The following is a 20,453-nucleotide window of genomic DNA, read 5'->3' on the forward strand; positions in this document are numbered from 1 at the left end:
CCTCTGGAAGTAAGATTTCACACTCCTTAGCTTTCTTGATATACTAAAACTACCATGCTGGGCCGAATGAAACAGTAAATCTATGGACAACACATGTGCCATTTTGCATTTCAACCTTATTTCTATCTGGATGAGCCACTGTACGCAGCACTAGTTACATGACATGGAAGAATAACTAATATTCACACCTGAAACCTTCTTTTTGGTTCTCAAAGTACCTTACCTCCCAGAATCATCAAAACAGACATCTGTGTGTCCCTCTGTGTGTCCATATCTCATGGGCTTCTGTGTGGCAGGCATTTTTTCCTTTACTTATCTGAAAATGTTTTATAAAAGTTAGTATTATTTTAAAGGACAGGAAAGCCGGGGGCTGATCGTAAAGAAGGGAGGTCAGTCTTCTGCGGGACACGCCCTCGGCAGCCCCTTTCCCCCCACCTGAGGGGCGCAAACAGGATATAACGAAGGGTCCGTCCGACATAGGCAGGAAGACAACACGCCTGTTTTCGATGGGCAGCACAGACGAGGCCAGCGAGAGGGGCGACTCACCTAGAGGACCGGACCTCCACAGCTGAGGAATGGCAATGAGGAGCGAGCGCCGGCGCCGGAGGCTTCCCGCGCTCGGCGTGGTCCCACACTGCGCCTGCGCCGGTCCGCCCACTCCCAGCGCGGTCCAGACCCGGGACGCCGGGCGGTGTCGTCAGCGGCGCGCCCGCCGCTCGGGAAAAAGCCGGTAGCTGGGGGAGTGAGGAAGAAAGGGAGGGAGCCGAACACGGAAGTGGTGGCAGCGCCGGGGGAGCATGTGGAGGCGGTGAGTGCGATGGCTGCGATGAGAACCTGGCACCGCAGGATGGGGGCTTGCAGACCGGCAATCGCCTCGTAGGACTTACATGAGGTGCCGGAGTGGCTGGGCCTCCCTTCTCCACCTCAGCGAATACCCAGAGTGATGGCGGTGGTGATGGCGGCAGTTACAAGGATAGCCCCTGTTAAACTGCGTTCCGCGAGGTGAGTGGGGGAAGGGTGGTTTATGCTTGGCCTTGCCCTCGCGGGGTCTGCTTCTGCTTTCCTGGCGCTCCTCACTGGCAGCCATATCCGGGTCCCTGGAAGGGTCCAGCCCCTCTTTGGGACCGGGCTAGAGAATGAAATGTCTGGGCTTGTTCTTTAAAGAAAAGGAAGACGTGACCCTTCTCAAGCCTTTAATCTTGGCATCCTTGGCGCCTTCATCTTGTCATTTCTATAGCGGTAAAGGAGAGGAGACCTAATCTCAGTTCACGATTCCTGGAGATGCGGCTTGTACATTAATGCTTGTTCTATAGGACATTGTACATACATCCCTTGAAGTAATTCGTGTTTCCCTATTCAGACTCCACCTAAAGTTCAATGAGGTGCATATTATATCTTCTTTTAAAAGAAGAGCTAAACTAAAGTGTATTGTTGAATACTTCATTGGATCCTTGCAATCTTTGCTAAGGTCTTGGCTATTAAATTTATGCTTTGGTTGGATCTTCACGTTCTCCATGTTGGGAGACCGATCTCTGATGAAAACCTTCACAACTGATATTTTTTTGTGGTACCCACCTTCTAGTCTCAGTCGGAATTTGTTTATGACATAAGCGAAACGTTTTTCCCTTGTAGAGTTTTCCCCATTGTTTTTCAGTCTCGTTTCATCGGGGAAAGTTGCAAACACATTTAGACAAACCGTGGTATTGTTCTTACCGTTTTGGCATTGTGTAAGGTGTTGCTTTAAGTACTAAGGCTCCAAATAGGCTTGCTAGACACTGAGGTTTCGTTCATGAATGAAGAGTGATTGGCTGAAAAGAACTTGGGATTTGTGGGGAAATAACCAACCTATTGTTTTTACACAAGAGCAAAAGATTCCTGAGATGATTCTTTCCGAGTGACTTAATTTTGTCCGGAGATGTTTCATTGTTTAAATAGACCGATCTCTAGTTTTTTTTTTTTTTTAATCCAAGTAAATATCATTGCATAAACTATGGGGTTCGAGACGAAGTCCGATAATATATCGAATATATCGTCATGAGATTTCAGTGTAGTACTTTTCAGAGCTCAGCATCAGAAGAATCTACAAATTTGGGACAAGATTTGTAGCTATAAAATGCCCTAACTATAAAATCTGTAACACCATGTGACTGTAAAACTATGAATGGTGTTCGCGCTTCTCCTCTTTAACGCTGCCTTAGCAATCAAGCCCTTTGATTCATAGGTTAAAGAAAAATGTGTGTATGTATATGTATATGTTTTGTTTTTTTACAGATTTAACATGTATGGAATAAGCTTGGGCCTTAAAGCTGAACAAACCTAGATTTTAATTTTGACTCTCACAGTTACTCGTTGTGTGACCTTGAGTATGCTTCTTTACTTTTTCTGAATGTCAGATTTCTCATCTCTAAAATGAAGATGACACCTATTTCCATAGAATTGTTATAGTACATAGAAGATACTCATGAATGTATAAAAGTACTTGTCTTGTGTTATTAATGGGGTACTTTGGGTGGGCATTTAATGGTTCATTCAAAATGGAGTTGTTTGAATCATTATCCAGTAAATTTTTTTGAACATTAAAAGGTGTATTCTTGCTTTTGCCAGTGTTTTCACATTTCCATTTTTCAGTCAAATTTTAAAAACAAAAATGTTAATGTCTTCAATTAATTCATGATCTTGTTGAGGGAAACAAACATTCAGATAATACATACAATAGTGTGGTAATGAAATGTGTATAACTTGAATCTTAGTAAACATTGCCTGGTTATTTAAGATAATATAGATTTTTAAAAAGAAACCAATGTGCTGTCTGCCACTGGTGTGGCTGTCAGATTTTTCCAAATGAATTTATCATAGCAGTGCACGTCTCATAGGAGTGGATAGTTAAATGAACTCACTGAAAATGATGCCAAGGTCGAAGCTTCTACTGCAGTGAAGGTTAGTTAACTTTGCTTTGTGGTGACCATTCATACTACCCTTAGACTCACAATACTGTTGTTCTCAAGGACAATAGGGTAAGAAAACATGAGTACATTACCATTCTACTGTGGCAGTATTACCTATATAAGTAATAATGTCACATAATCTTAGTTTATCCAGGAGGCATATCAATATTGCCTTATGGGAGGAATGTTTAAAATTCTTTTAAATAAAATATGTGTTAGATATAAACATTATTAATCTTATGAAAGACAGTTAGAAGAAGGGAGTAATAACAAAACTGAGAACAGAGTAAAAAAATATTAAAGGCAGTTAAGAAATCTGAAGATGTTTATATCTCTGAAAGTGTCAGCCTATTTAATTTATTTTGGGGGTAAATAGTACTTGCATATGTATAAACTTTCTAAGGTATTAAAGGGAATACAGTGAAAGACCTACTTTCAACCTACCCAATTCCACTGGCTAAGGACAGCTAGTATTTTGACTACTCTGTTGTTACAATGACAGTGGATCCTTACCACAACAAAACAGATATCATTGTTTTATCAATGAAAAAATATCAAGGCTCAGTAAGGTGATGAGTTATCAAAAGTCACACACCTAACCATGTGTCAGAATTAGAAATAGATCCCAGGTCTTTTACTTCTGATCCAAGTAGTCTGCCAGACTGCCTCTCCAAGTCATAGCTGTTGCCATAAAACTTAGAATTTAGTTTTATCAGAATATGAAGGCAATTTTAAGTCTAGAATAACATTATACTAGTTTGTATGTAAAACTTGTTACCTAGGCTTAAATATAAGCATACATAATTATCATAAAGCCATGAAAAGAAGAATCTATGATCAGTTAAAAAAAAAACTTTGCCTACTGTTTCTGTTGAAATTGATTTATTTCCTAAGCTTGTAAGAAACTACAGATTTTTTATAATTAAGTTTCATTATTTATACCCATAATATTTTTCAAGAATTTGAAACTTAAAAACTTTTTTAAAAAAAGCATGTTTAATATCAGGAGTAATAGAGCTTTATGATGTTTCACACATAGTGAAGCATCCTCAGCCTCAGATTTTTGAGATATGTTTTTGTGTGGATTGTCTAGCCTTTTATGTAACCTGTGTTTCCTTTCATTCTTTTTCCTTATTGCCTCTTTCCTAGCTCTTAGTTTTTGAAATTAGCTTGTTCTACACGGAAGGTTCTGAGAAAACAGAACATATTGCAGAATGTAATACATATTCTCATTAAGCTCAATGTATGCTATTTTCATACATTTTAACCCTGGCAGTAAAAACATGGGGCAGCTGGCATTATCCAGATTTAATAATGTGAACACTGAAGCTGAATGAGATTTTAAAAATCAGGAGAGACAGCTAATAAGTGACAAAGTCTGAATTTTAGATCATGTTTGATGATTTAGCAACTCATGCTGTTTCGTCTGCACCATGCTTCATTTTAAAATATGATATAGTCAAAAACTAGATTGTTAATTTTTTAGGGACCTTTAAAACTTAAAAACTTTCTCTTTAGACCAAATTACACTCATAGGAAGAAAGACTGCAAGGAAATTGGCTAAATGTCTAAATTGATTTCTTCTAGGTAATTGAATTACAGTCTTTTCACCTCCCTTTTGAACTTTTCTGAATGTTTCATGTATTTTATAATATGCATATATTATTTTTATAATTAAAAAATTATAAATTGAAAGGAAAAAAATACATGTCTACAATCCAATTTATTCTCTGAGAGTTACAATCAAATATCTTGAACATTCTGATTTCTAAAATTCTGTTACGGTTGTAGTGCCAGCCCTTAGTTTTCTGTTCCCTCTTCACCCTAAATTAACCCTCTTCAGTGACAGGTCCTAGATATTTCTCTTTAACTTGCATACCCATAATGTACATTCATTTTAATCTTAGCCCAAGTTAATGTTTCTCCCACAGTTTGTTCCACAAAAAGGGTTTTCTTTGACTTAAATATAGGAAACTGTGGCCTAATCAGGTTTCTTAACTGAAGGACCTCTTGGAACCTTTTGCTAAGTGTGCTTGGTAATCTTTCAATGGGGAAGTGATTTCCAAACTTGTTTGATAATGAAACTTCCAATTCTATAGAACATCAATTAATACCTTTTAGCACGGGTACATAGAAGTTCAGATTGGGGAGCACTGGTATAAGCAAAATGTAGGAAATTAAGTGAAGAACATTTGGAGAAGGGAAGAAAGGGTATAGTGGTTCCAGTCATTGTGTGTGTTTATTTTTTTTGTTTTCTTTTTTTTTCCAAATCAGTTAAGTCCCTTTAGCCATGGCTTGTTAGCATTGAAAAGGAGATACTTTAAAATATTTACTGGAAAATGAACCTATATTGCTTTTGTAATGAGAAAAAAACACTTTATAGTTCAGAGATGTTTCTCACTTAAACATTTGAAAAAAATGTTTTTTGATTAACATTCTGAGGAATTTAACTGTTGTGTACTATCCAGTATATTCCATTTGTGGACTCTTAAGTGTTTCCTTAGAATCCAACTCAAATATTAGCCTATGATCAAATATCAAGGACTCTGACCCACAGAATCCAATTTAAATATCATGGACTATGATCAGAATGCATTCAAGGAGTTTTGGGACACATAATAGCAGGTAAACTTTGGAATAATAGATTTAATAAGGAAATTACTACCAGAATAATAATTTATCTGTGAATTCTTTATAGTATAGTAAATTATTCTTTATAAGGTCAAATTTAATACTTACATGAATTCTGGTCTTAAGTAGACATCAGCATTATGGACATAGTAGTTCAACAAATAATGAATATATACAGTAATGCTCTGTTATCTAACATCGTAGAGAATACAAATGAAGTTTCTAGATAAACGAGGTTTAACCCTTTATTTACTGACTTTTAAAACAGTTTTCAATGGAAATTTGAGTTAAAATCTTTCCAGCCTTATTCAAGAAAACTAACTAAATGTCATTTAAATCTGTTGTTAGTCTAGGATGGTCACTTTGGATATTCAGTCTTTTATCGCTATCTGTGCAGTTGATTGTGGAACCTGGGATCAAATGGCTAGTGAATCTGGGAACTTGATTTCTTGAAAAAGGCTTTTATATAAACTTACTTTAGACACTTGCCACTTCCTCATTAAGAAATAATAATTTAAAAAATGTCACTGTGTAGTCCCCAAGGTATTGTAACTTAGATGCCTTCATAAAAAATTAATTATTGAATCAAGAGTCAAAGCAACCTTCTCCCAAGTGATTCTTTCACTCTCTTAAAAAAAGAAAAGCTTCTTTGTAGTAACTAACAAAGATTGGTGATTTGTCCACATTTTTCAAGATATCATCTTTGATTTCTATACTACATAAAAATGGTAGTAAAGCCACTTCTTTTCTTCATTTTGTATCTCATTTTCTACTTCATTTTTACAAAGTTTATGTAAAACTCCAACTATTAATAATAGGGTTGAGGGGACTCATTCAGATTCAGAACGTTACACTTTTTTTACATTCAGACTTTATGTGTATAGGTAAGACACCAAAACATTTTTTTAAAACTCATTTTTAATCTTTAAAAATAAATTTTTTTTCACTAAAATTTAATAATGTTATTTTTATTGAGAAAAATGTAATTGAATTTTTTAATTTTGTAAATTTGGATTTAATGCAACTTTCAGAAGAGATTAGATCTTTTGCCATGTGTTTAAGTGTCAAGATGCAAGAGTTTATATATGATATATTTTTATCATTATTGTAACAAAATCATGTAATAGTGAAGGAAATTCTGATTATTTTCTTTTTCTAAAAAGATCTCTCCATAGCCTGTTTTTTTCAAGCAGTTACTTTATCAGTAGTAATTCTGATGTTACCTCAATCATGAATAGCCAGTTAAATATTTTGTTTTGCCTTTTTTCTTAATGTATCTGCTAAGTAACTTCTCAGAGCTGCTTATTATCCCAATAAAGGTCATCAAGCTAAGAACACTTGTCATTCTGTAAAAGAAAAATATGTAACTTGTCTTTATATTAGCAACTAAACTGTGGAAAATCCTTCTTTTTTTTTTTTTAGTTCTACCACTTTATTGCTACCAACCCATCTCCCTCCACCCTCGTGCTCACATGCTCAGTCATGTAACCCCATGGACTGCAGCCCGCCAGGCTCCTTTGTCCATGGGCTTTTCCAGGCAAGAATACTGAAGTGGGTTGCCATTTCCTTCTCCATAAACTGTGGAAAATTCTTAAAGAGATGGGAATACCAGACCACTTTACGTGCCTCCTGAGAAATCTGTATGCAGGTCAAGAAGCAAGTTAGAACCGGACATGGAGCAACAGACTGATTCAAAATTGGGAAAGGCGTGTATCAAGGCTATGTATTGTCACCCTGCTTATTTAACTTATATGCAGAGTACATCATGCGAAATGCCAGGCTGGATGAAGCACAAGCCAGAATCAAGACTACCGGGAGAAATGTCAATAACCTCAGGTACTCAGATGATACCACCCTTATGGCAGAAAGCAAAGAATTAGAACTAAAGAGCCTCTTGATGAAGGTGAAAGAGGAGAGTGAAAAGGCTGGCTTAAAACTCAGTATTCAAAAAAATAATATCGTGGTGTCCAGTCTCATCACTTCTGGCATATAGATGGGGAAACAGTGCAAACAGAGACAGACTTTATTTTCTTGGGCTCCAAAATCACTGTGGATGGTGACTGCAGCCATGAAATTAAAGACACTTGCTCCTTGGAAGAAAAACTATGACAAACCTAGACAGAGTATTAAAAAGAGCCATCACTCTGCCAGCAAAAGTGCATATAGTCAAAGCTATGGTTTTTCCAGTAGTCATGTATGGATGTGAGAGTTGGACTACAAAGAAGGCTGAAAGCTGATGAATTGATGCTTTTGAACTGTGTGTTGGAGAAGACTCTTGGGAGTCTCTTGTATTGCAAGGAGATCAAACCAGTCATTCCTAAAGGAAATCAGTCCTGAATATTCATTGGAAGAACTGATGCTGAAGCTAAAGCTCTACTACTTGGCACCTGATGCAAGAAAAAGCCAACTCATTAGAAAAGACCCTGATGCTGGGAAAGATTGAAGGCAGGTTGAGAAGGGGACGACAGAGGACACGATGGTTGGATGGCATCACTGACTTGGTGGACATGAGTTTGAGCAAGCTCCAGGAGATGGTGAAGGACAGGGAAGCCTGCAAGTCCATGGGGTTACAAAGAGTTGGAAACGACTGAGCGATGGAATTTTGCCCTGAGATAACTAGCAAACTTTGTGTTATAGAATTTCCATGGCCATGTCTATTCACAAAGTATTGTACAGAGTCTCTTATGTAAGATGATATAATCCACAAATGTATTCCAATAATGTGGAAGCAGTTGTGATCCACTAAAAGTGCACAAAGAAATGGAGAGGGTTGTCATCAAGTACTTAGCTTTTTGGAGCTCCCAGTCCTCCCCCTGGAACAGCACCTCATCAGACAAGTAACCATCTCACAATGAGTAATGGGAACATTGCCAATCATATATTCAATATTAATAGTTTTCTAATTTTTAGACAAGTATAAATAGAAGTTAAATTTTCTTTCTACTTTGAAGACTATAACATTAAGTGACATTCTGGCCAATATATCGACATGGTAAGTAAATAAGGAAGGAAGTGTTAGTCGCTCAGTTGTGCCCAACTCTTTGCGACCCCATGGACTGCAGCCCACTAGGCTCCTGTGTCCATGAGATTTTCTAGGCAAGGATACTGGAGTAGGTTGCCATTTCCTTCTGCAGGGGATCTTCCTGACCCAAGGGCCGAACCTGGGTCTCCTGCACTGCAGGCAGATTCTCTGCCTGCTGAGCTACAAGGGAAACCCATTGATATGGTATATTTTACCAAATATTTCTTTTTCCATAACAATTTATAAAAAGTGGAACTTCTGAAGCATGAACTGAGTCTTCTGTCAAAAGAATAGCTATGTAAAATTTATATAAGACTATAATGCTTAGATACCAAAAGATAGCCAGTCAGAAGATTTTCTGTGCATTAACTCTTTAAGTACGGGTAAGTGTATGGAAAATTCATCTAGGACAATGGTATTTTTCACTTTATTTTTTGTATACCTGTAGCATTAGTATATGTAAGGACAATTAACCTAAAATCCGGAGATACTTGATTGATTACTCCTATTATGTACAGGTTGGTAAGCCTTGCCAAAGTAAATCTGTTATGTTAGCATTTAAACTTGTTTTGAGTGAGGCTGGAAGTCAGTTCTCTGGTGGAAAATGTCAAATTGTTCTAAGCTATGTCTAGCTTATTAATCCTTTTTTATTTTGAAAGATTAGCTATTATCCTGAAAGTTATATATGCTCATAAAATTTATAGTTAGCATTGGGCTAGAGACAGAGGTATTTCAGTGATTTCTTTACTTATGAACTATTTCTATAAAACTGTCTTGGATGCTATAATAAAACAACATATGTAATATCTGCTTCTTTTTTTTTAAAAGAAATATGTTAACCTTTATTGTATACTTGCTCCATTTGGAAGCTGAGCTACATATGTATTTTACATACCTTATTTCTTTTAATTCCTACCAACCTAATGAAATATATATCATCAATGCCTCCATTTTACAGATGAATAAACTGAGGTTTTAAGGTCATATGGCTAGTACAAAATCTATTTTATTTCTTATTACTTTCATGGTTAATTTTTTCCTCCAAGTTCTTTGTGTTTTAGTAACTTGTTTATTTTAAAGGCTTTCCTCAAAAGTCTAGTGACCTGTCATATTCTAGAGTAAATGAAGCACAACAATGCTGTCTGAAAGTATGTGTAAGTAGTCATGGCTTATGGATGGATGAGCCTCACAGAATGCCTGGGTGGCCCTCCAGCTTTTTATTGGAGGATTTCCAGTTACCAGAATCTATAGATCTTTTCTCTTTGGTTATTCTGTTTCTCCAGTTTAGTATTGTCCAATATCCTGTTAGGGAGGTATAAGTTTGACCACTGGAATTCTGGAAGCTGGATGAAAGAACAGAGCAGGGAACTTTCTGATTTTAGTCCCAGGCCTCCCATCTATCCTAGTAATGCCTGGTTTCCAAAGTTTTGAGCCTTTCTGGTTCAATTTCTCCAAATAATAAAATCCTGTCTCCTCTAAGTTTGAGAGTAAGAACCAGAGAGATCTATCTGCCCTAACACAGATTTTCAAAATGCTTCCCCATTTTTCTGACCTGTTCGCCATACATACTTTCTGTAGAATCTGGTGCCTCTGAGTGTCCTGGACTTTGCCTGCTCTGTTGTCTTCTCATCAACATTGCCTCAGTGCCTGGTGTCACCAACCTCTGCACTGCTGAGTCGGTCATTGCTCCTCTGTTGGTTTTCACTCCTTATATTTTGTCACTCAGGTTATAGATATGTGATAGTTTCATTGAAGATGAGATTTGTGTTTTTATTGCTCATTTTCCCTTGTTTTGGACTGACTTCTGAGAGAAAGGTGAAGCAAAAAGATTTTCACTTAGCCATTTTTAAACTGCATCATTATTAGTTTTATAATTAGAAAAAAACCAAAGCTATTTTCTTTTTGAGGGGAAATCAGCTATTCATTAAGAAATTTAATATGGATAGCAGCAATTATAACTAAAGAAAGTGTTGGAATCACTAGAAGAGTTTATAGGAGACTTGGTTGTTTTTGAAGAGAGTGATGGAAGCAGACCCTGGTAAAGGTGGGACTCATCAAGAGCAGAGGTGTGGAATTAGCTCTGATAACAAATAAAGATGAGCATGCTTATATGCAGTGGAGTAAAGTTGACCTTAGAATTAATAATCTGCTCTTTTGATATTTTTAAAGTAAATAAAACACTAGATATTTTAAATCTTACATAATATACTTTTCACATTATCACACTAAATAAAAAAGTTGAAAGTATGTAATATTTTTTTTTTTTTTTTTTTTTTTAATATTATTTTATTAGTTGGAGGCCAATCACTTTACAACATTTCAGTGGGTTTTGTCATACATTGACATGAATCAGCCATATAGTTACATGTATTCCCCATCCCGATCCCCCCTCCCGAAAGTATGTAATATTAACAAAAAAATATGTGCTTGGGGCTCCTATTTAATTTTTTTAATCTTGAAAAGTGTTAAGTGTAAGCTCTCAGTAATAAGAGACTCTTCTGGTCAATGACTTCATATTCTTCAGCCTACTCTGTACCTTCTGCCTCTTTATTTTTGTTCAGTGGAATTTAGTCAATGAACAACCAAAGCATACTGTTAAATATAATTTGGTATACTAGGTGATGATGTTTCTTTCAAGTTTAGATTTTAAAATATTTTTTCTCTGTGAATTTTAAATGATTATGTACCAGTGAGCTCACTAAATCAAAATAATAAGTATAATCACCTGATGCTATTCTTTGTTTAGTAATCAGGTACTTTATATGGCAAGGGCTTCCCTGGTGACTCAGTGGTAAAGAATCTGCCTGCCAATGCAGGAGGTGCGGGTTCAATCCCTGGGTCAGGAAGATCCCCTGATGAAGAAAATGGCAACCCGCTCCAGTATTCTCACCTGGAAAATACCATGCCAGGCTACAGTCCATGGGGTTGCAAAGAGTAAGACACAACTTAGCGACTAAACAACAACAACTTCATGTGGCAAGCCTATATCATTAGTTCATACCTTTAAGCACATTCCAATCATGTTTGCCACTTCAGATGCTTATTTCAAACTCTACTGCTATGAAAATGGATTCTGGTAGCTCTCAACATTTACTTTATCTGCTTGTTTTTTTGAAATTATCAGGAAGAATATAAGTATGTGTGTGCGTAAAATAACAAAAATTACGTTGGGAATTCTTGCATGACGTTTCTACTGTTCAATGCTGATTATCTATTTAATAAATTCTTAACAGCTTTTATAACTTAAAATTGTTCACATTTTCAATCAGTAGAAAAGAAAATGAGAGAGAAGGAAGGTTGTTGTTGTTGTTTAGTCACTAGGTCAGTCATGTCTGACCTTGTGATTCTGTGGGCTATAGCCTGCCAGCTTCCTCTGTCTGTGGGATTTCCCAGCAAGAATACTGAAGCAGGTTGCCATTTCCTTTTCCAGGGGATCTTCCTGACCCAGGGATCGAACCCGTGTCTCCTGCATTGCAGAAAGATTCTTTACCACTGAGCCACTGAGGAAGCCTGCAAGGAGGAGGATGAAAGTGAAAGTTGCTCAGTCATGTCTGACTCTTTGCAGTCCCATGGACTGTAGAGTCCATGGAATTCTCCAGGCCAGAATACTGGAGTGGGTAGCCTTTCCCTCCCCCAAGGGATCTTCCCAACCCAGGGATCAAACCCAGAAGGAGGGTAGTGGTCATTAAATACCAGCTCATAGTTTTCTCATCTCTGACAAAGAATTCCCTGGTCTGCTGTGAAATTAAAAAATAAACCAGAAATTGTTCACATTTCAGACATTTATTTTGGCTGACAGGATGCTTAACTTTTTTGATTCACATTGACAACTAGCTGTGGGAAAGAAACTCAGATTCTTGACTCAATGGCACTATGGAGTTATTAGTATATGGAAAAGTAGTTTATTTAAATGAGAACAAAATATCTTGGAACTGCCTTCCAACATTTCCAGTACTTTTTTAAAAAGTGTATTAATTATCTATAGCAAAAACCACTACAATATTGTAATTAGCCTCCAATTAAAATAAATTAATTAATTAAAAAAAACAAATGTGTATTTTCCCTTTTCATCTTTTCATCTTGTCTATAATTGGGACTTGATATATAAACTATGCAATGTTAATGACAGACAATTAATGATCTTTTTTTTTTTCCTTAGATACATCCAGAAAGTACCCAGAAGAAACATTCTACTGGAAAAACAGAAAAAGCATCATTTATAACTTTGTGGACAATTTGTTAAAATGGCAGAAAATAGTGAAAGTAATAGTAAAAACGTAGATGTGAGGCCCAAAACTAGCCGGAGTCGAAGTGCTGACAGAAAGGATGGTTATGTGTGGAGTGGAAAGAAGTTATCTTGGTCAAAAAAGAGTGAAAGTTGTTCAGAAGCTGAAACAGTGAGTGCTGTAGAAAAAAGTGAAGTTCCTTTAAGGAGCCAAGAAAGGAAGCACAGCTGTTCATCTATCGAATTGGATTTAGATCATTCCTGTGGGCATAGATTTTTAGGCCGATCTCTTAAACAGAAACTGCAAGATGCTGTGGGGCAGTGTTTTCCGATAAAGAATTGTAGTAGTCGGCACTCTTCAGGGCTTCCATCTAAAAGAAAAATTCATATCAGTGAACTCATGTTAGATAAGTGTCCTTTCCCACCTCGATCAGATTTAGCCTTTAGGTGGCATTTTATTAAACGACACACTGCTCCTATAAGTCCCAAATCAGATGAATGGGTAAGCACAGACTTGTCTCAGAGCGAATTGAGGGATGGTCAACTAAAACAAGGAAGAAACATGGAAGAGGTCAGCTGCTTCTCACATACCAGTGTTCAGCCCTGTGTCATAACCAGTAACAATTCTTCAGGTAGAGGTGGTCCTGGGACTGACTCTATAGTGAACCTGGCTTCAAATAACAGCATAGAAGATAGTGATATGGATTCAGATGATGAAATTATAACACTTTGCACAAGTTCCCGGAAAAGAAACAAACCCAAATGGGAAATTGATGAAGAAATCCTGCAACTGGAAACACCTCCCAAGTACCATACTCAGATTGATTATGTCCACTGTCTTGTACCAGACCTTCTTCAGATCAATAATAATCCATGTTACTGGGGCGTTATGGATAAATACGCAGCTGAAGCTCTACTAGAAGGGAAACCAGAGGGCACCTTTTTACTGCGAGATTCAGCACAGGAAGACTATTTATTCTCTGTTAGTTTTAGACGCTATAGTCGTTCTCTTCACGCTAGAATTGAACAGTGGAATCACAATTTTAGCTTTGATGCACATGATCCTTGTGTCTTCCATTCGCCTGACATTACTGGGCTCTTAGAGCATTATAAGGACCCGAGTGCCTGTATGTTCTTCGAACCACTTTTATCCACTCCTTTAATTCGGACTTTCCCCTTTTCCCTGCAGCATATATGCAGAACAGTTATTTGTAACTGTACAACTTACGATGGCATTGATGCCCTTCCAATTCCTTCTTCCATGAAATTATATCTGAAGGAATATCACTATAAGTCAAAAGTTAGAGTACTCAGGATTGATGCACCAGAACAGCAATGCTAGAAAAAGGGTAGGAACAAGGGAGTGGTTATATATGTATTTTCATTTAATATTTTATTTTTCTTATTATACCACTTTGAATTTTTCTACAAGGGCAGTTGAAGTCCAAAATAAACCTCTGCCCTAAATTTTACTTCCAGATCAGCTTATTTTTCTTAGGATACAGTAATTGTTGAACAATAATAATTGTTACACACTAGGGGTTAATGGATATTTTTGACCAGGTTTGGTTTTTGTTTTTACCATGTAGATTGTATACTTAATTTTTTTCTTTTCTTAATTGTAACTTAAATATGATCCAGGGATATTTGAAGTTTGTAGGCATTGCAAACACATTTAAATAATCTGTATTTCATACTTTTCTTTAAAAATAATTGTTTCTTTTCCTACATATAACGTATAAAACGCTTTGTTAACCTATGTCATTGGCATTCCTATACATAAGATATAGTTTCCACATCATCCTTTCGTTTGTTTTAAAAGCCTTCAGTAAAGCTGTGTGTGTTGTAATTTACTAATAGGGATGTTAAAAGTTAACAAAATGGCTTAAAATCAAACTTGATGTGTTTTCATTTTAAATACTAATTGTAAAGCTGAATTACTAAATTTGATTAATCAGGTCAGTAAGAATCAGATGAGGACATGATATCTTAGAGGTGAATTTATTCTTCTGTAATGTGGCATGGTCATTTATTATTCCTTGAATAGATATTTCTCTCAGACTTGGAAGAGTTACCATCTTCAGAACATAAGTATTCTTCCCTTCTCACTGGAAGCTTTAAAAATAATGATAATACTATTAGTAACTAGTAATTACTAAATAATAAAGCAACTGGGGTTTTTTTCTGTATTTACTTGTGAACTGTTGCTTCTGCTTAGCTCTTTTTTAGAAACTGAACCTGTTACTTTGGAGAGATGCCACAGTTTATAAACAGCCACAAATTTCCATTGGTAACCAAAGAGACCTAAGTAGTTTTCCATTATTTTGAATTGAGCTTGAATAAAGATTCAAGAAGTAAACATGGAACTCAGTATTCAGGGAACTTAATACTGGTTTTGATCTTCAGATTTCAGGTAACTATTCCTATTTTCAGAACTAACATATCTTTAGTATGGCTTCAGAAAAAGGAAAACATTTTGAGAGCTATATCGCTTATGCCATACTGAACAATACTGAGCACTGGGTATAATATTTTAAGTTTAGCATCTCAAGAACAGAGAAGCATTTTTTAGAAAACATTATCCCAATATAATAAGATAAATGCAATGATAGCCTATTCAACTTTTCTTTTTTAAAGAATCAATGAATAATAAATTTCCTAGACAGTTATTTTTTCTGGTGAGTTGTCTACCCCTTTGTACAAATTAGCATTTTTAATATAGTAAATTGATCTCTTGATGCTAGTTTAGCTCTAGTAGGAAGCTGTTTCTACCTGGATTGAAAAAAATTTGACTCAAATTTCCCAGTTAGAATAGATGTTTCTTAAGTATTGCTTTTATGTTGAAGTAGCATTTCCCTTTCCTACAGTTCTGCTGTTAACATAAAGATGGCATTTAAAATTAATTGTTTTAAAATAAGTTTTTAGGAGTTATCACAAAATTAAACAAGAAAATCTCTGTTACCATTATCTTCTAGCATCTTTTTTTCTCAAGTGATCTCAAGATTGTCTTGGTTCCAGTGAGGGTTAGCTACTAAAATAGCACCTCTCAGCAGTGATGAGGCTCAGGATAGCAACATCAGTGTCAGGATAAATATCTCTTCTAAAGATGATATTTCCCTTTTACAAAGGTTGGACAGTCTCATACTACCTCATCTTTATTGTGGCGCTTTTGTAGATCACTGAGAAACTTATCTTATTTACCAATATAACGCTTCCTAAACATCCATCTTTGGTGAAGAAAATTAACAGTATGGTTAGACTCTACCCATAATTATAGTTTTTTATCAGAATTTGATATTGAGACTTTCTGTTTCTATGAAACAATATTGTTTTAAATATTTTTCTTTTAAAGATAACTTTTTATCAATACAGAAAACCTAAGGAATGATTAGCTAATGAATATTCTGTTAAAGGTAATTTTATAAAGAAGAAAATATGCTGTCTTTTATAATGGTAAAAATTAGTATTTATATGAAAATCAAGATCTAAGTAGCCTTTCATATATTCAAACTGGTTGCTTGTGATATATTTTCTCTGGCTTTCTTATTTTTTCAACTTCAAGGTATTGATAGCTATTAACATTTTCAAAATACTGCCATTTATATAGCCTTGAAGTAGATGATCTAATAAATGAGAGCAGGAAAGAGACTCATTTACTCTGAAACGGTTTGTATTTTTTCCTTTGGTATTTGCTACAGTGAAAAGAAATCAGGAAAGTAGAAGTGTAAGATTTGAGAAGGGAATTGATTACCGTGAAGGAAAAAGAAGAGTAAGAATTCTTTAGAGCATGAAGGGACTGGAATTTAGAAAGGTTAAGTCTTTCTCAGTGACTTTTGAGGACACATTTGAAAGAGTATTCAGCATTCAGAAACTTAACTCATTAAAAATATACTTACTGGAATTATGCGTAAGTAAATGAGTATAAATTTTGAGAGGGACAATGTGGGGAGATGTATAAATATAAATTTTGTAGCTAAGTTGAACACTGAGCATTTGAAAAGTGTGTAAATTTCAGAGTCGAGAAAGCATTCAGCATGGTGGAAATGTAGTGCTTACTGATGAGAGAGGATGGGGCTAAAAGAAACAAGATAAAATATTAAAATTAAGAATTTAGGCATCACCTCAGGGGAAAGCCTTGACAGTGAAAGGGAACTACTTAATTGCTAATAGCTAGTCTGGATCAGACACTTAAATGCGCTTTGGGAATCATCCTGCACTAACCAGGAAATAAACTTGATTTTTCTAATTCTCTCTGAAGCTTTCAAGAGTACCCCCAAGCCCACCTCCCCTTTTTTTAAGCTATAGCATCTTGATTCATACTGTACTTCCTGAAACATGCTGAATGGATTTTTTTAGGTTACCTGAGCATTTTTGTACGAAGAATTATATCTGATCTTTCTATAACTGTGCCATTCACTTAAATAATTCATGGAATGGTTTAATTTAAAGGAAGACCTAATAGGAAGAAGATTAAAGGAAGCTTTTAGTCAGCTTGTGGCTAGATTTATTGATTTGGTGATCAGACTTGTGTTCTTTCCTGAATTTCAGCTAATGGCAAACTGTGGTCAAAAAATGGCTTTCAGTTAAAGTTTTGACTTCTTATTGTAAATAATATAAAGAATGTCTAAGTAATTAGAAATCCTTTTTAAAAAGTAGAGCAAATGTGGCAAATAGGATTCTTCATTATACAAATTCCATTTCTTTTTATAAGAAAAACCATTATCATTTATTCATGAGTCAAAGCCATTAAGAAGATAAATCAAGTTATCAGCTTCCTGTCTTTGAAATTTGGATCATTTTATAGATCCATGTAATAGAGAGCTTCCTTCCTATGAAACGAAAATCTTGAGACCTAACTCTTAGACTCTTAGTTTTCATTAAAAATCTTTTTTGTCACTTTTAGCTTTAATCAGAGTCAGATAGATGATACATTGATTTTGGCAGAGGAAATCTCACAGGAAGTAGACTTAATTATATAACATTCCTTGAGGCAACACAAGGGCAACAGTGTTTAAATGTAAAGTAGATTGTGTGTTAGGTAATGTAATGCCCAAGTGAATAAGATTTTAAGTCAAGCAGATTATTGTTTCTACTTTGGAAAAAAATTGTTTACAACCTTCATTTTACATAAACAGTTTTACATCCATTTTTACTTCTAAAGAATGGACAGAAAGCACAAGGGGTTTTTCTCTTTTAATGGTCTACTAGAAATGAGCAACACTACAAGAGTCTGTACTATTAACACATGAAGATACTGGAGAGAAAGGGAAGTAACTATGGCTTCTAAATAAAAATATAGACTAATGGATATAATCCAATGACAAGGAATTTAAGGCACATGACTCCTATTTCAAATAAAGACAGTCTTTTACTTTTTAATTTTGAATACATTACTCAATTCTATATCTTTAATTTCCTAGCACATAAAGTATAGATGATAATATATGTCACTTGACTTCCTGCAGGTTAATTCTTTAGTTAAGAGGTGACCCTTGGAGCATCCTTGAAAATATTTCTGTACAGCTGTTAAGTACTAATGTGATGACAGGTTTTCAAAGTATCCCCTTAGAGAACCCTGCAGATTCACATTCATTTCTTTTAGTCTATAAAGGCCTTGACTTGATTTGACAATAAAGATAATGGTACAATTTGAATTTATGGTTTAGATTCTGCAGTTAGATGGACAGTTGCAATTTCCTCCTACTCTTTATAAGGTTTATGTAAAATTGATGTTTGCCTAAGTTATTTTAAAAGTTGATTACATTTGCAGGAAGTAAAGATAATCACTTTTGGCATAGTTATAATCAAATTTAAGCTTTCAGACTTGAGTATAAAACTCAAGAAGGTTTACTTAAATTATGCTGACTTTGCTAGAATTGGGTAAATTCTGTATAAACCGAGTATGAACTAGATACATACTTGAATGTACAGAGTTTAAGTAGTAACTTCACAAAGCTATTAGTACTCATCAATCAGGCTTGTATGATCCATCCCTTACCTAAAAAGTAGAGTGTTTCCCTTTTTATTTCTAATCCTGAAGTTGAATGTTTCTTCTTGGATGTGAGTTCAAATAAATTGATCTGAATACATTTTCATTTGTTATTAATTAAAACCTCATATATAAAATCCAAAGGCTTTGTAGTCTGTTTCCAAAACACTACTGTATATCCTTACCTGACATGTTCAACTTAGAGAAATTTTTAAATCTGTATTACATTTTCCTTTCAGTTTTAGTGTGTCACTTTAGGTCTTCCAGAAACAGATGTCAAAATGTGATTAAATGTACAAGAGATGTACTAAAGGGCGATGGACACCTTTGAAGAATAAAGGCGACTGGGACTTCCCTGGTGGTCCATTGGATGTAATTCTGCTTACACACACACAAGGAATGAGAAAGAAAGCAGGGAGAGGTGGTGAGGTCTTTATACCACATTGCAGGTCTGACATCTGAAAAAGAAACAAGGAAACACTGGGTAGGGTGGGCGGTGGGTTTAGTTCCCGACAGATTGCCTGTTGGAGCCCACATGGGACAGGAATGGCCTAATTTGATAATTCCCACTGTGCTCAGTTATTGACTGGGAATATGGGCCAAGCTGAAGGCTGTTGGTCACTCTAATATACATGACCAGGACTAGAGTGAGGCACTTAAATATGGGTATAAATTTGACCATAAACCCAGTAATGAGAATAACTTTTGGTGTGACATTTAAAATTCAGGATTAACGCAAAATGACCCATATGATGAGCAAAATATCAAAAACTTATTTTAGCACTATTTTTCTGACTTACTGTTGCTTCTGACTTCCTATGGCTCCACAGGGCACTGCTGATTCACAGCCTCCTATGAAGATAAAGTAGGTCACACTAGTATCCTTTTCCATAGACCACTGCCCCTATCCAAAGACACGTCTTCCCCAGGCTTCAGTTCAGTTCAGTCGCGCAGTCCTGTCTGACTCTACGACCCCATGGACTGCAGCATGTCAGGCCTCCCTGTCCATCACCAACTCCCGGAGTTTACCCAAACTCATGGCCATTGAGTCAGTGATGACATCCAAACATTCCATCCTCTGTTGTCCCCTTCTCCTGCCCTCAATCTTTCCCAGCATCAGATCTTTTCAAATGAGTCAGCTCTTCACATTAGGTGGCCTATGTGACCAATTAAGTATTGAAGTTTCAGCTTCAACATCAGTCCTTCCAGTGAACACCCAGGACTGATCTCCTTTAGGATGAACTGTTTGGAACTCCTTACAGTCCAAGGGACTCTCAAGAGCCTTCTCCAACACCACAGTTCAAAAGCATCAATTCTTCTGCGCTCAGCTTTCTTTACAGTCCAACTCTCACATCCATATATGACTACTGGAAAAATCATAGCCTTGACTAGAGGGACCTTTGTTGACAAAGTAATGTCTCTGCTTTTTAATATGCTGTCTAGGTTGGTCATAACTTTCCTTCTAAGGAGTAAGCGTCTTTTAATTTTATGGCTGCAGTCACCATCTGCAGTGATTTTGGAGCCAAAAAAAAAAAAAGTCTGTCACTGTTTCCCCATCTATTCGCCATGAATTTTTTTCACTCTCCTCTTTCACTTTCCACAGGCTTAAGTATTAATATTTGGAGTTTCTCTATCGCTCAT

At 36.0% G+C, this 20,453-nt stretch overlaps 2 protein-coding genes across 2 annotated transcripts in view; one reads left to right on the top strand and one right to left on the bottom strand.

Moving 5' to 3' along the window:
* The window catches only part of WDHD1 (WD repeat and HMG-box DNA binding protein 1), a 58,982-nt gene extending 58,355 nt beyond the window's left edge, over positions 1-627 (bottom strand). The window contains exons 1-2 of the mRNA XM_065940067.1: positions 547-627; positions 224-316 (exon numbers count right to left, since the gene is read on the bottom strand). Coding sequence (XP_065796139.1) covers positions 224-300 — 77 coding nt within the window. The 5' untranslated portion in view covers positions 301-316; positions 547-627. The remainder of the gene's footprint in view (positions 1-223; positions 317-546) is intronic.
* A 133-nt stretch (positions 628-760) lies between these two features.
* On the top strand, positions 761-18,955 carry SOCS4 (suppressor of cytokine signaling 4). Its single transcript, XM_065940068.1, has 2 exons — positions 761-1,002; positions 12,758-18,955. Exon 2 carries the CDS (start codon positions 12,843-12,845, stop codon positions 14,163-14,165), a length of 1,323 nt encoding a protein of 440 aa, XP_065796140.1. The 5' UTR covers positions 761-1,002; positions 12,758-12,842; the 3' UTR covers positions 14,166-18,955.
* Positions 18,956-20,453: the final 1,498 nt, after the last annotated feature.

The sequence above is a fragment of the Muntiacus reevesi genome, chromosome 7 (assembly GCF_963930625.1).
Source record: "Muntiacus reevesi chromosome 7, mMunRee1.1, whole genome shotgun sequence".
NCBI classification, from domain to species: domain Eukaryota; kingdom Metazoa; phylum Chordata; class Mammalia; order Artiodactyla; family Cervidae; genus Muntiacus; species Muntiacus reevesi.

Bases quoted from the DNA above. Each gene is read 5' to 3' on its own strand.
- SOCS4 (XM_065940068.1), top strand. From the start codon at position 12,843: ATGGCAGAAAATAGTGAAAGTAATAGTAAAAACGTAGATGTGAGGCCC.